General features: G+C 31.9%; 1 protein-coding gene, 1 non-coding gene and 2 pseudogenes across 2 annotated transcripts; 3 read left to right on the top strand and 1 right to left on the bottom strand.

Annotated features, from left to right (window-relative positions):
• The first annotated feature begins 1,079 nt into the window (after positions 1 to 1,079).
• On the top strand, positions 1,080 to 2,696 carry LOC130813170 (ribulose bisphosphate carboxylase large chain-like; annotated as a pseudogene).
• Positions 2,697 to 3,207: 511 nt separating this feature from the next.
• Positions 3,208 to 4,964, top strand: LOC130813169 (acetyl-coenzyme A carboxylase carboxyl transferase subunit beta, chloroplastic-like). The gene has a single exon (XM_057678930.1). The coding sequence runs from the start codon at positions 3,306 to 3,308 to the stop codon at positions 4,887 to 4,889; it is 1,584 nt and encodes a 527-aa protein (XP_057534913.1). The 5' UTR covers positions 3,208 to 3,305; the 3' UTR covers positions 4,890 to 4,964.
• A 2,227-nt stretch (positions 4,965 to 7,191) lies between these two features.
• LOC130813202 (cytochrome f-like) lies at positions 7,192 to 8,480 on the top strand (annotated as a pseudogene).
• A 2,853-nt stretch (positions 8,481 to 11,333) lies between these two features.
• On the bottom strand, positions 11,334 to 11,407 carry TRNAW-CCA (transfer RNA tryptophan (anticodon CCA)). Its single transcript has one exon. It is a non-coding gene; the product is annotated as a tRNA-Trp (tRNA).
• Positions 11,408 to 14,654: the final 3,247 nt, after the last annotated feature.

Raw genomic sequence — 14,654 nt, 5'->3', positions numbered from 1 at the left:
ATACTTAAATCTTATTAAAAGAGCTGTAAAAATTCAAAGGTCATCTCCTTAAGAGATACACCACATGTCAAATGCTTATAGGAGGCAGCAAATTACATGGATTCAATTTTAAAATAGCAACTCAATATTTAAATAGTACCCTTCTTAGAAGTTACAATCAACTCTTTATTGATTGAAAAACACTAACTTTAAAAATATAATCACACATCTGATTGATATCAAAGATAGTAATGTATGCATATTTACATACTATAAAAAATAATAGACAGAATTTTCTATATATCATACTATCTGATTAAAAAGATTTGAAAATTCCATGTGGCACTCCATGGGAGTTTTACTAGATGGATTTATAAGATTTGTTAAATTTTGATTACTTAGGAAGCTATTTTTACACCCTATCATTTTATATCAATAAAAATAAAAAGAAAAATTAAACATCTGATTAGCTATGTATAATACTATCTACTAAAATGATTAGAAAATTCGAAGTGGTACTCTTTGGGAGTTCTGCCACATTGATTTATGAGATTTGCTAAAATTTGATTACTTGGAAAGCTATTTTTACACCATGTCATTTTATATCTAAAAAAATAAATAAGAAAAATCAAACATCTAATTAACTATATATCAATTGAGCTAATGCAATTAAACTGATAATAGAAAAATCAAACATGTAATTAACTATGTTTGAATGGAGCTAATTCAATTAAAACAAAAAAAAAATTCAAACATCTAATTAGTTATGTTTAAATGGAGCTAATTCAATAAATATATATATTAGCATTTATTATATAACAAAAAGATATAAACTGCCATAACATGTATTTAAATAAGGTATAAGATATTATTTTTTATTGTAATGAATATACTAGATAGTGTCCGTGCGATGCACGACATTATCAAATTTTCTGTCATATTTGTATAAATTAAGAAATTATAATTTTAAGAAATAAATTTTACATTTATAGTTGAATTTCATTTCACTCTAAACAACTATATACATTACGTACATTATATCATATTTTGCATTGTGCGCACAGGTAATTGTTAAAATTTAGTTCATGACAAATATAACGAACCATTTTGATTAGTTGATAATATTAATTGAGAATTTTATGAAAGATTCTTGTAAAAGGTTTTCTTAAGGCCGAATTTATGTCGAGTAGACCTTGTTGCTTTGTTGTAAAAAATTTAAAATTGAATTTGTAGGGAGGGACTTATGTCACCACAAACAGAGACTAAAGCAAGTGTTGGATTTAAAGCTGGTGTTAAAGATTACCGATTGACTTATTATACTCCTGAGTATGAAACCCTAGATACTGATATCTTGGCAGCATTCCGAGTAAATCCTCAACCTGGAGTTCCACCTGAAGAAGCGGGGGTTGTAGTAGCTGCCGAATCTTCTACTGGTACATGGACAAGTGTATGGACCGACGGACTTACCAGTCTTGATCGTTACAAAGGACGATGCTACAACATCGAGCCCGTTGTTGGAGAAGAAAATCAATCTATTTGTTATGTAGCGTATCCTTTAGACCTTTTTGAAGAAGGTTCTGTTACTAACATGTTTACTTCCATTGTGGGTAACGTATTTGGGTTCAAAGCTTTGCGTGCTCTACGTTTGGAAGATTTGCGAATCCCTGTTGCTTATGTCAAAACTTTCCAAGGTCCGCCTCACGGTATCCAGGTTGAAAGAGATAAATTGAACAAGTATGGTCGTCCCCTATTGGGATGCACTATTAAACAAAAATTGGGGTTATCCGCTAAAAACTATGGTCGAGCATGTTATGAATGTCTTCGTGGTGGACTTGCTTTTACCAAAGATGATGAAAACATAAATTCCCAGCTGTTCATGCGTTGAAGAGACCGTTTCCTATTTTTTGTCGAAGCTATTTATAAATCACAAGCCGAAACAGGTGAAATCAAAGGGCATTATTTGAATGATACCGCAGGTACATGCGAAGAAATGATAAAAAGAGTTGTATTTGCTAGAGAGTTGGGAGTTCCAATCGTAATGTAGACTACTTAACAGGTGGATTCACTACAAATACTAGCTTGTCTTAGTATTGCCGAGACAATGGTCTACTTCTTCACATCCACCGTGCAATGCACGTAGTTATTGATAGACAGAAGAATCATGGTATGCACTTCCGTGTACTAGCTAAAGCGTTACGTCTGTCTGGTGGAGACCATATTCATTCTGGTACCATAGTAGGTAAGCTTGAAGGGGAAAGAGATATTACTTTAGGCTTTGTTGATTTACTACGTGATGATTATACTGAAAAAGACAGAATTCACGGTATCTTTTTCACTCAATCTTGGGTTTCCACATCTGGTGTTCTTCCTGTTGCTTCAGGAGGTATTCACCTTTGGCATATGCCTGCTCTAACCGAAATCTTCGGGGATGATTCTGTACTATAGTTTGGTAGAGGAACTTTAGGACAACCTTGGGGGAATGCACCGGGTGCTGTAGCGAATCGAGTAGCTCTAGAAACATGTGTACAAGCTCGTAATGAGGGACGTGACCTTGCTCGCAAGGGTAATACAATTATTCGTGAAGCTGCTAAATGGAGTCCTGAACTAGCTGCTGCTTGTAAAGTATGGAAGGAAATCAAATTTGAATTCCCGGCAATGGATACAATTTAGTCTAAGTCATTAATGTTCGGTCTCTTAATTGAATTGTAATTAAACTCGGCCCAATCTTTTACTAAAAAGGATTGAGCCGAATGCAATTTTTGTATATATCTTGTATCTCTCTATTTATAGAAACTTCTTTTTATATACAAGCAAGATCTTCAATTCAAAATTGAATATTAAACAACTCAAACTTTCTATTATTGTCTTGGATCCACAATTAATCCTACGGATCCCTAGGATTGGTAGAATTGGTAGATTCTTATACATATTCCGTGGGTTCGGCCTATGACTGTGGATATTAAGTCAAGTATACGAACTCCTTCTACCTATCTTGTATATTGTCCTTTTCGTTCCGTATTAGAATAGAAACTTATTCGGTCTTATATTAGACAGGATTCGACAAAAAAAAAATTCTTCATTTCATAAAATAGAAGGTATATTCTTTATTTTTTTTATATAAATTTGACCTGACCTTGGATACTCTGCCTTTTTTCTTTTTCTTTAGAATTTTTTTGAATTTGAAAGATAAAGAAAAAAGTTCTATCATATTCATATACAACGAAGTTATATCACGGATTTATACAAGAAAGAATTACTTCTTTCAATAGAATATACTTAAGAATACTTACTCATTTTTCGTTAATAATCTGCGTGATTGGATCTAGATGCTTATTCTGACAAGAAATGTTCAAATTGATTTTCATCGAATGCCTATTAATTTATTTTATTTTCATGCGAATAGGGGGCAAGAAAGCTCTATGAAAAAATGGTGGTTCAATTCGATGTTGTCTAAGAAAGGGTTCGAACATAAGTGTGGATTAAGTAAATCAATGGACAGTCTTGGTCCTATTGAAAATACCAGTAGAAAGGAAGATCCGAGTCTAAATGATACAAAAAAAAGCATTCATAGTTGGAGAAATGGTGACAATTCTAGTTACAGCAGTAATATTGATAATTTCTTTCGTGTCAGGGACATTCCGAATTTCATCTCTGATAATACTTTTTTACTTATAGATAGTAGGGGGGACAGTTATTCCATATATTTTGATATTGAAAATCAAATTTTTGAGATTGATAAAGATCATTCTTTTCTGAGTGAACTACAAAGTTCTTTTTCGAAGTATTGGACTTCAAGTTATCTGAACTCGAAATCTAAGAGTGACGATACTTATAACGATCGTTCCGGATATTATACTAAAAATAGTTGGAATAATCACATTAATAATTGCATTGACAGTTATCTTCATTCTCAAATAAGTATTGGGAGTTCCATCCTAAGTGGTAGTGACAATTCCAGTGACAGTTACATTTTGAATTACATTTTTAATGAAAGTGGAAATAGGAGTGAAAATTTCAGTAAAAGAACGAGCACAAATGATAGTAATTTACCTAGAATTGAAAGTTCTAATAATCTTGATGTAACTCAAAAATATAAACATTTGTGGGTTCAATGTGAAAATTGTTATGCATTAAATTATAAGAAATTTCTTAAGTCAAAATTGGGTATTTATGAACAATGTGGATATCATTTGAAAATTAATAGTTCAGATAGAATCGAACTTCTGATTGATCCGGGTACTTGGAATCCTATGGATAAAGATATGGTCTCTATGGATCCTATTGAATTTCATTCAGAGGAGGAAGCTTATAAAGATCGTATTGATTCTTATCAAACAAAGACAGGTTTAACTGAAGCTGTTCAAACAGGTATAGGTCAAATAAATGGTATTTCTATAGCAATTGGGGTTATGGATTTTGAGTTTATGGGAGGTAGTATGGGATCTGTAGTAGGGGAAAAAATCACCCGATTGATTGAATATGCTGCCAATAAAACCCTACCCCTTATTATAGTATGTGCTTCCGGGGGGGCACGCATGCAAGAAGGAAGCTTGAGCTTAATGCAAATGGCGAAAATATCGTTTGTTTTATATGATTATCAATCAAATAAAAAGTTATTCTATGTGTCAATTCTTACATTGCCTACTACTGGTGGGGTGACAGCCATTTTTTGCATGTTGGGGGATATTATTATTGCCGAACCTAATGCCTACATTGCATTTGCGGGTAAAAGAGTAATTGAACAAATATTGAATAAAACAGTACCTGAAGGTTCACAAGCAGCCGAATTTTTATTCCATAAAGGTTTATTTGATCCAATCGTACGACGTAATCTTTTAAAAGGCGTTCTAAGTGAGTTATTTCAACTGCATGCTTTTTTTCCTTTGAATCAAAATAAAGTCGCGGATTAAAGTTTAAAGTCAATTATTTTATTTGTGTCAAAAAGTTTTTTATTTTTTATTGGAATCTATTGGAATAAAAGGAAAAACCAGAAATGAAGGATGGGGTTTTTTCGTTGGCGCTATCCTAGTTTTTGAATAAAAAAACAAAGACTTCAAAAATAGCTTTTTTAGATCTTTGAATATTTTTTTGTGAATCTTTATTAACATTACCCCTTGGATCAAACTATAACGAACCCTTTGTAAATTTAATTTATAAGAAATCGTATTTTCTTGTAGTAGAAGCAAAATAAAGAAAAAAAAGATGACGAATACTAAAGTAAAGTTGATTATCATATATTATATGTTGAAAGTGAATTTCTTTTGTAGTTCTACATTCCTTGTACTTCTTATATACTATATTAATTATATTAATTTTATTGAATTAGAATTCTAATTATTTTATTAATATAATAACAATAACATAATAACAACAAAAAATATAACAAACAGGTACAATTACAATACAATTATAGTAAATCGAGGTAATAACTATGAACTTTCCCTCTATTTTTGTGCCTTTAGTAGGTCTAGTATTTCCGGCAATTGCAATGGGGTCTTTATTTATTTATGTTCAAAAAATTAAGATTGTTTAGATTTTCGGGTTCAAATCTCATTTTTCAAGACTTAGACTTGAATCATAACATAGATATCTATTTAGTAGAATGGTATACCGCGCGATTTCTTATGAACATAAACGAAAGAACCCTTACTTTAAATGTATGTGGAAAGATGACGACATAGGAGTACATGTTATTTTTTTGATCTAACTAAAAAGGAAATTATAAATAAATATTTACGTAGGATATTTAAATAGAAAGTGAAACACATCCGACATCAGAATAGGACTAGTTGATAAGAGTTACCTCGGAAACAAGACAGAGTAAGGAAAGTACAATTCGTTTGAGGTATTTTTCAATTCAAATTAAATGTAACCAAATCTAGTATGAATTGGCGCTCAGAACGTATATGGATAGAACTTATAACGGGATCTCGAAAAATAAGTAATTTCTCTTGGGCCTTTATCCTTTTTTTAGGTTCATTAGGATTCGTATTAGTTGGAATTTCCAGCTATCTTGGTAGGAATTTTCTATCTTTATTTTCCACCTAGCAAATTGTTTTTTTTCCACAAGGAATTGTGATGTCTTTCTATGGGATCGCGGGCCTCTTTATTAGCTCTTATTTGTGGTGTACAATTTCGTGGAATGTAGGTAGTTGTATGATCTTTTCGATAAAAAAGAAGGAATAGTATGTATTTTTCGTTGGGGATTCCCTGGAAAAACTCGTCGCATCTTTTTTCGATATCTTATAATGGATATCCAATCTATTAGAATAGAACTTAAAGAGGGTATTTCTACTTCGTGTTCTTTATCTGAAAATTAGAGGCCAGGGAGCTATTCCATTGACGCGTACTGATGAAAATATGACTCCACGAGAAATTGAACAAAAAGCTGCTGAATTAGCCTCTTTTTTGTGTGTACCAATTGTAGTATTTTGAATAAGAAAGCGATTCTGCCACGTTTCATGGACAGGTAGGAATTGCTTTGCTTTCACTTTTCGCAATTTCAATAGCCGTAAACACTCTTTTTTTTTCTTCAGTGGACTCTTTTTTCTATTTCTGTATTCTTTCGCGAGTCAAGGACTAATTAGCACTATCAAATCACAAAAAAACAAAGAAGAGATTCATGGATTTGATACATTGGAATAAAATTCATGTTTGATAAAAATATTAGATCAAAATGCACAATGTGGATTGTATCCACATGATTTTGCACTTCTCGACAAATTTAATCTGTTTCCTTATTCTAAGCGGTTATTCTATTCTGGGAAATAATGAACTTATTCTTCTTAACTCTTGGGTTCAGGAATTCCTATATAACTTAAGCGACACAATAAAAGCCTTTTTGATTCTTTTATTAACTGATTTATGTATCAGATTTCATTCGCCCCATGGATGGGAACTAATGATTGGCTCTATCTACAAAGATTTTGGATTTTGCCCATAATGATCAAATTATATCTAGTCTTGTTTCTACGTTTCCAGTTATTCTAAATACAATTTTGAAATATTAGATTTTCCGTTATTTAAATCGTGTATCCCCATCACTTGTAGTGATTTATCATTCAATGAATGACTGAAAAGACGAAAAAGGGGTATACGGATATAAATCGAATTCGAATTCGAACGCGATGTTTGTTACTTTGTACATAATCATAGCATTACAAAATTGACTTCCTCTTTCTATTTATACCCATCTAAGACGGAAAGTTTCTCCCATATTCCAGTAATAAAATATTCTTTCAGTAAATTTAGTTTTCACTTAAAGTAAATAATAGAATCGGGGATAGGGAACTATACTAGCAACCTACCCAATTTATTGTAGAAATTTTCGGAATCAGTAATTGGACCATGCAAACTATAAATACCATTTCATGGATAAAAGAACAGATTACTCAATCCATTTGCATATCGCTCGTGTTATATATAATAACTCGATCCTCCATTTCGAATGCATATCCCATTTTCGCATAGCAAGGTTATGAAAATCCACGAGAAGCAACTGGACGTATTGTATGTGCCAATTGCCATTTAGCTAATAAGCCCGTGGATATTGAAGTTCCACAAGCAGTCCTTCCAGATACTGTATTTGAAGCGGTTGTTCGAATTCCTTATGATATGCAATTAAAACAAGTTCTTGCTAACGGCTGTTCTTATTTTACCTGAGGGATTTGAATTAGCTCCACCCAATCGTATTTCTCCAGAGATGAAAGAAAAGCTAGGGAATCTTTCTTTTCAGAGCTATCGCCCCAATAAACAAAATATTCTTGTAATAGGTCCCGTTCCTGGGAAAAAATATAGTGAAATTACCTTTCCTATTCTTTCCCCGGATCCTGCCACTAAGAAAGATGTTCACTTCTTAAAATATCCCATATATGTAGGTGGTAACAGAGGAAGGGGCCAGATTTATCTTGACGGAAGCAAGAGTAATAATACAGTTTATAATGTCACAGCAGTAGGTATAGTAAAGAAAATTGTACGAAAAGAAAAGGGCGGATACGAAATAAGCATAGCGGATGCCTCGGATGGACGTGAAGTGGTTGATATTATCCCTCCAGGACCAGAGCTTCTTGTTTCAGAGGGTGAATCTATCAAACTTGATCAACCTTTAACAAGTAATCCTAATGTGGGTGGATTTGGTCAGGGAGACGCCGAAATAGTACTTCAAGACCCACTTCGCGTACAAGGTCTTTTGTTCTTCTTTGCATCTGTTATTTTGGCACAAATCTTTTTCGTTCTTAAAGAGAAACAGTTCGAGAAGGTTCAATTGTTCGAAATGAATTTCTAGATTCGTGGATTTATCAATATCAAGCTTGTAACAAGAACAAAATTAACAATTATTGGACAATATTGGACGATCAATAAATGAAAAAATTATGAGAAGGTTCTTTTTGTTTGTTTATACTTTTCTTCTACATCTACCAGAAGTTTGGAATTATTTGATATTAGATTATTACTTTTAAAATATAGAAGATTGCGAAGACGACTATTCTACTTTTTCACCTTTTCCAATCGAAATTTGGATATTATCATATGATATTTTGGGTATTTCTATATCATAAAGTGTATCAGAAGTGTTCTATTTGAGAATCAAATTTGGCTGGATACTAGACTAAGCGGGGAATATAACGAAAAGAAAATTGAGGGGAACAAATGATTCTAGATAGGATTCTTTGCCTTCCCGGTCTTCGACACACGACAAGAAATTTTACAATACTTGTCGTGTGTTGAAAGAAACGTTAATGAGTCTTGATCCCCTTTGTCTTAGTCGGAATTTTTAGTCTTTCGCGAGATTGAACTCTTTTTCTTATTATTACACGTAACACGTATTAAGGAGTGGACAAACTGAAAAGTGAGAGGGAAATATATTGAACAAATGGAACTTCTTGCATTCTATTTAATCTAGAAAAATCTAGATTCTATTGTATCATTCAGTAAATCAAATGATTTCTTTTTTCTAACAATTTAGGAACGATCAATAAGTACTGTGGAGGAATATATGTTCGAAATGACTAAATAAATATTCGAAAAATATTGAAAGGGGGCTCTTTTTTCATTTATACGAAAAATTTTGACTAAAAAGTTATGATAATTTAAAAAAGAATTTAATGGGACCTCCCCCTTCTTTGTTTGTCTAATTCGAGGGGAAAAGGAAGGTCCCGTTAAGTTCTTATACTTTCATATCTATGCCTCGGTCCATGCAATTACTACAGCGATGAGCCTAATCCAGAATATGAACCATAAAAGAAAATACCTAGTAAACCGATCACAACAATACCAGCTACAGTACCTATTATCCAAAGAGGAATCCTTCCAGTAGTATTGGCCATTTACCCCACTTCCCTCTACATTTCATCAAGTAGTCGTGCTTAGAGACATAAACAGTCATGGATAATTATGAAATGAGGTCCTTCCGAATGGGATAAGAGCATTCCTGTTCTATATATTTTGTTCTTTCTTTTTATTTAATTGAAAAAATAATTAGAAAATAAAACAGCAAGTACAAATATCAGTAATAGCCCCCAAAAAGACTGGTACGATTCAATTCAACATTTTGTTCGTTCGGGTTTGATTGTGTAGTAGCTCTATAATTCGGATTCAGTTTTGTTTATCGTTGGATGAACTGCATTGCGGATATTGACCCCAAAAAAGAAACGGTAGGTACAGCCAGTCCGTGAACAGCCAGCCATCACACGGTAAAAACTGGATAGGTTCGATCTATGGTCAATGTGCCTCCTAAAAGGATCTACTAAATTCATCAAGTTGTTCCAAAGAGTCAAAACGTCCAGTTATTAATGGAATTACTTGTCGGCTCTCTGTGAAATATTCGTTTGGCCGGGGCCTTCCAAACACATCGTAAGCTAAACCTGTGCTGACGAATAACCAACCCGCAATGAATAGGGAAGGTATAGTAATGCTATGAATAACCCAGTATCGAATACTAATAATAATATCAGCAAAAGAACGTTCTCCTGTGCTTCCAGACACATGCTGAGCTCCACATATTCTTGTATAGTCAAAGGCAAATCCGTAAAAGATGAAATTAGTAAATTTCCTTTTACTTTTGACTTTACGTAAACACGTAAAGATCTTGTAGGATTACCAATATAGTACCAAAGGTGTCTTTAGAGTATACCGAATCAGTATAGCTATCCTTCTTCTGACACAGCAAGGCGATTTCAGTTAATATTGAAATGAAGTACGAGAGAATTCCTTTGTTTTTTTTTGTGCATATGGAACTAGTTTTCATTTTTTTTTAATTCCGGAAGAAGATTATCATATTCTTCCAATAACCGAGTTGGAAAAAAGAAAGATTTTTTTGAATGATGATAATCTTTTTCTTTTCATTCAAAAGATTATTTATTTTATCTGGATAAACCCAATTGTTGAGGCTTATAAGTTCAACTGAAAATAAAAACTAAAAAGTGTTGTGTTATAATTATAGTAAACATGTTCGTTCGAAAAACAAATCAATTTGATCCCAATATAAATTATTTTTCATTTTATTCTAGAGTGATTCAAACAAATAACATTTTATTTTTGAAGAAAATTCCATAGTTATATTTATTATTATTATTTTAATATTAGATTAGTTTACTCAAAGGTTTTGCAAAAAATATGTTGATTGAAAATTATGAGATGCGTAGATGTCACAGATAATCAGCCGTGTTGTTTTTTTTATACCGACCTTACTTTATTTTTGTTAGTGACATCTATAATGTAATAGTTGATGAGTTCAAAATATTCAATTGAACTTATTCTTTGAATTGCGATTTTTGCTTATTTTTTTTCTAAATGGAAACTTAGGTAAATGCTTTAGACACATATGTATAAAAAGAACATATTTTAGTTAGCTCCTTTATGCCTACTCTAACTAGTTATTTCAGTTTTTTACTAGCGGCTTTAACTATAACCTCCGCTCTATTTATAGGTCTAAACAAGATACAACTTATTTGAAATTAATTGAATGAAAAACTCAAGGAATGTTTCTGTGGGATTCCGCCCATGTTTCTAGTTCTTTACTGCAGCAATTGAGAATTTTTGGTTATTGAGATTCATGGGCAATTCAGATTAATATTTATGGATAGATATTACCTTTCTTTTTTTTTCAAACAAATTGAAATGATTGAAGTTTTTCTATTTGGAATTGTCTTAGGCCTAATTCCTATTACTTTGGCTGGATTATTTGTAACTGCATATTTACAATACAGACGTGGTCATCAGTTGGATCTTTGATTAATTAACAAATTTTTTTTGATTGACCTCCTGTGGATTAAAGAAAGGAGGAGGTCAATTTTAGATTCGATTACTGCTCATTTATTTTAGTCTAATTCAATTTGACTTAACAAGAATGGAATCACGCTCTGTAGGATTTGAACCTACGACATTAGGTTTTGGAGACCCACATTCAACCGAACTGAACTAAGAGCGCTTTCTTATCAAAATAGATAAGACTGGAAAGAAAGGGTTTTTTTATAACTGAAAACTCTATCTACATCTTTCATGCATACATTGTTTATCATATAGAGTATAATAAATAAAATGAGAGATTAGGCATGTCCAATTTGAATCAAAATTTCAATTAATTCCTACTTACTTCTCAAAGTAAAAGTAATTAGGTAGGGATGACAGGATTTGAACTCGTGACATTTTGTACCCAAAACAAACGCGCTACCAAGCTGCGCTACATCCCTTTCAATTCAATTGGTTTTTATAGTGTAATTGTAAAACATCCTTGTCTTGTTTTCCACATTCTTATTTCTCATATAAATTCATAATTAAACTGCACTGCTATTTCCTCCTCTTTTTGGTCTTTTATTAAGGTATAAAAAAAAGGATTTGTATATTTATATATATGAAAAACCTGTTGTAAATGAAAAAAAAAGACTTTTCGTTTCGGGAATGCTCAGTTCAATAGGAAGGGGCATGTTACTCTTTTTCTTAAAAAAAATATCTTATCGACTCGAAGTAAAAAAGTAAAAGTACGTAGATTATTTTTTTTAGGGATTTTGTGTACAAATACAAGTAGTCTTTGACTCTATACATAGGATTATAGATTAGATATGTATTACTTTTATTTTATATATTAAAGAAATGAAAAAGTAGGATTTTCAATGCGCAATTTCAAAACATATCTTTCCATGGCACCGGTACTTATGGTTTGGGTCTTTAGCCGGTCTATTAATAGAAATCAATCGTTTTTTCCCAGATGCGTTGACATTACCCTTTTTTTGAGTCTAGTTATTGAGACGGGTAAGGGGTTAACGAAGATTAGAGCTAGAATCAACTATCTGTGACTAATCCCTCCCCTCTTTTTTTATTTAAAAAAAAACTAAATAAGATTAGTTGAGTAAAGAAGAAAGTGGATTCAACCTTATCAAAACTTAGGCTCTCAGGCTCGAATGGAAACGAAAATGTGGGTCTAGGATAAGCGTATTATCCAAGATACTTAAATGAAATTACTGTGATTAGAAATTCGAGTTAGCAACTTCAATTTTTGCAACTTTTCTATTTTTTAATTTTCCTTTCTTCAAGAAAAATAGAAAAGTTGCTTGAATTAAATATACAAAGGAGGTTCATGGCTAAGGGTAAAGATGTTTGAGTAAAAGTGATTTTGGAATGTACTGGTTGTGTTCGAAAGAGTGTTAATAAGGGATCAAGGGGCGTTTCCAAATATATTACTCAAAAGAATCGACACAATACGCATAGTCGGTTGGAATTGCGCAAATTCTGTCCCTATTGTTACAAACATACAATTCATGGAGAGATAAAGAAATAGATCGAGCCGAATGTCTATCTATTATCCTTTCAAGTAAGGGGACAAAACATTTTTCATCTATAGAATTTATTTTTTTTTTTAAATATAAAATGGATTTCTAAAATATTTCTTATTTCTAAAGTAAATATTTCATATTATTATAGTATATATATACTATATATTATAGAAAAAAATTATAGAAAAAAATAGAAATAAACAAATCAGATCCTATTGTGGCTGGACCTAACAAAATTAGAATTAAGAACCAAACTATGAGTTTAATTAGTCGATTTATTAGTGAACAAGGAAAAATTTTATCTAGGCGAGTGAATAGATTGACCTTGAAACAACAACGATTAATTACTATTGCTATAAAACAAGCTCGTATTTTATCTTTGTTACCTTTTCTTAATAATGAGAAACAATTTGAAAGAACCAAGTCGACTACTAGAACTGCTAGTTTTAGAACCAAAAATAAATAAAATAATAGACTTATTCTTTTTCGTTCTATTTATTTAATTAATAATTGAATCAAAATTGGAATCTGAACTCAAGCACGGATTGCAGTTTTGTTCTAAAAAAATTGTCGAATCTAGATTTGATTGTCACGGCGTAAGATAATATAAAAATTGGGAATTTTTTTTGAATGGATTTGTTGATTTTTTTTATATATCATATTTTATTAGACTAATTGCTACTCTAATACTCCCGGAGAATAAACTCCGGGGAACTTCATTTAAATCGTTTCAAGGTATTCTTCTTTCCAATCTTCTTTTTTAAGATCTCATTAAAATTCATATAAATACAATTCCTAGTTAATATAGCTATTTGTGCAAGTATTTTACGATTAAGAAGCAACTTTCTCTTGTACAAATCGTGTATAAATTTACTATAGTTATAATATACCCCTCTTTCACGAATTACTGTGTTTATTCGAGTGATCCACAAACGGCGAAAATCTCTCTTTTACCTGTCTCTATCCCGATGAGCCAAAACCAAAGCTCTTATTTTCTGTTGAGCAATGGTTCGAGTTATTCTTGAATGAGCCTCGCGAAAGCTTGATACAAATAAACGAATTATTCTTCTGCGTCTTCGAGCTATATATCCTCGTTTAACTCTAGTCATTGAATAATTGAAACTTTGATGAATAACTAATCGATTTTATTTCTTTAAGTTATTCTTTTCGCCTTCTGGTCTATTAATAACAAAACGGATTTTTCCAATGTATAAATTAAAAATTCCAATGGCTTTTGCTACTATAACCTTCCCAACCACTATTTTTGTTATTTTTCTTTTTTTCGACATTTCGTCTTGAAACGAGACAAAAAAAATTATTAATGTATCAAAAAAATAAATAAAAAAATGTGAATTCAAGTTAAATATAGATGATTAAAGAAATAGTGGATTCCTTCGTTTCTATGGTTACTTTTAAAACGGTGAGGTTCTCTCTATACACCGGAACCTCTTTCCTTCATTTCCGGAATCTTATTGATAACTTGTACAGTTCAAACCTTTTGGCTCTACCCATGAATTATCCAGTAATAGGTCTTTCACAACGAGATCCACCTATACAGTAACGGTATTTAATTTTGAAGGTTTGCTGGATAGCTGACCCTGTTAGTCCGTTCTTGCAAGAATCGGAGCCGAATATTTTTGCTTTTAAAATAAGATTCCCTGCTAAATGGATAACGTTCGTTACCAATGGGAAATTTTTTCTTATCTTAAACCCGATTTATACCAATAAAAACCATAAATTTGATACCCAAAAGATGAATTTTTTTTTCATTTTAGATAGTGACTAGAGTTTTATACCATTCACCAGTATTGATTATTGATACTGGAAAAATTCTTTCCTTTCATTTGCTTTTTTTTGTTCCAGCTCATAATCTTAACGAGTCACACATACACCCTAATACATGTT

This window comes from Amaranthus tricolor, chromosome 5 (genome assembly GCF_026212465.1).
Source record: "Amaranthus tricolor cultivar Red isolate AtriRed21 chromosome 5, ASM2621246v1, whole genome shotgun sequence".
In the NCBI taxonomy this organism is placed as follows: Eukaryota; Viridiplantae; Streptophyta; class Magnoliopsida; order Caryophyllales; family Amaranthaceae; genus Amaranthus; species Amaranthus tricolor.
Note: the sequence above shows the minus strand (reverse complement) of the source record. Positions and strands in the feature narration are given on the sequence as shown.

Bases quoted from the DNA above. Each gene is read 5' to 3' on its own strand.
- LOC130813169 (XM_057678930.1), top strand. From the start codon at position 3,306: ATGCTTATTCTGACAAGAAATGTTCAAATTGATTTTCATCGAATGCCT.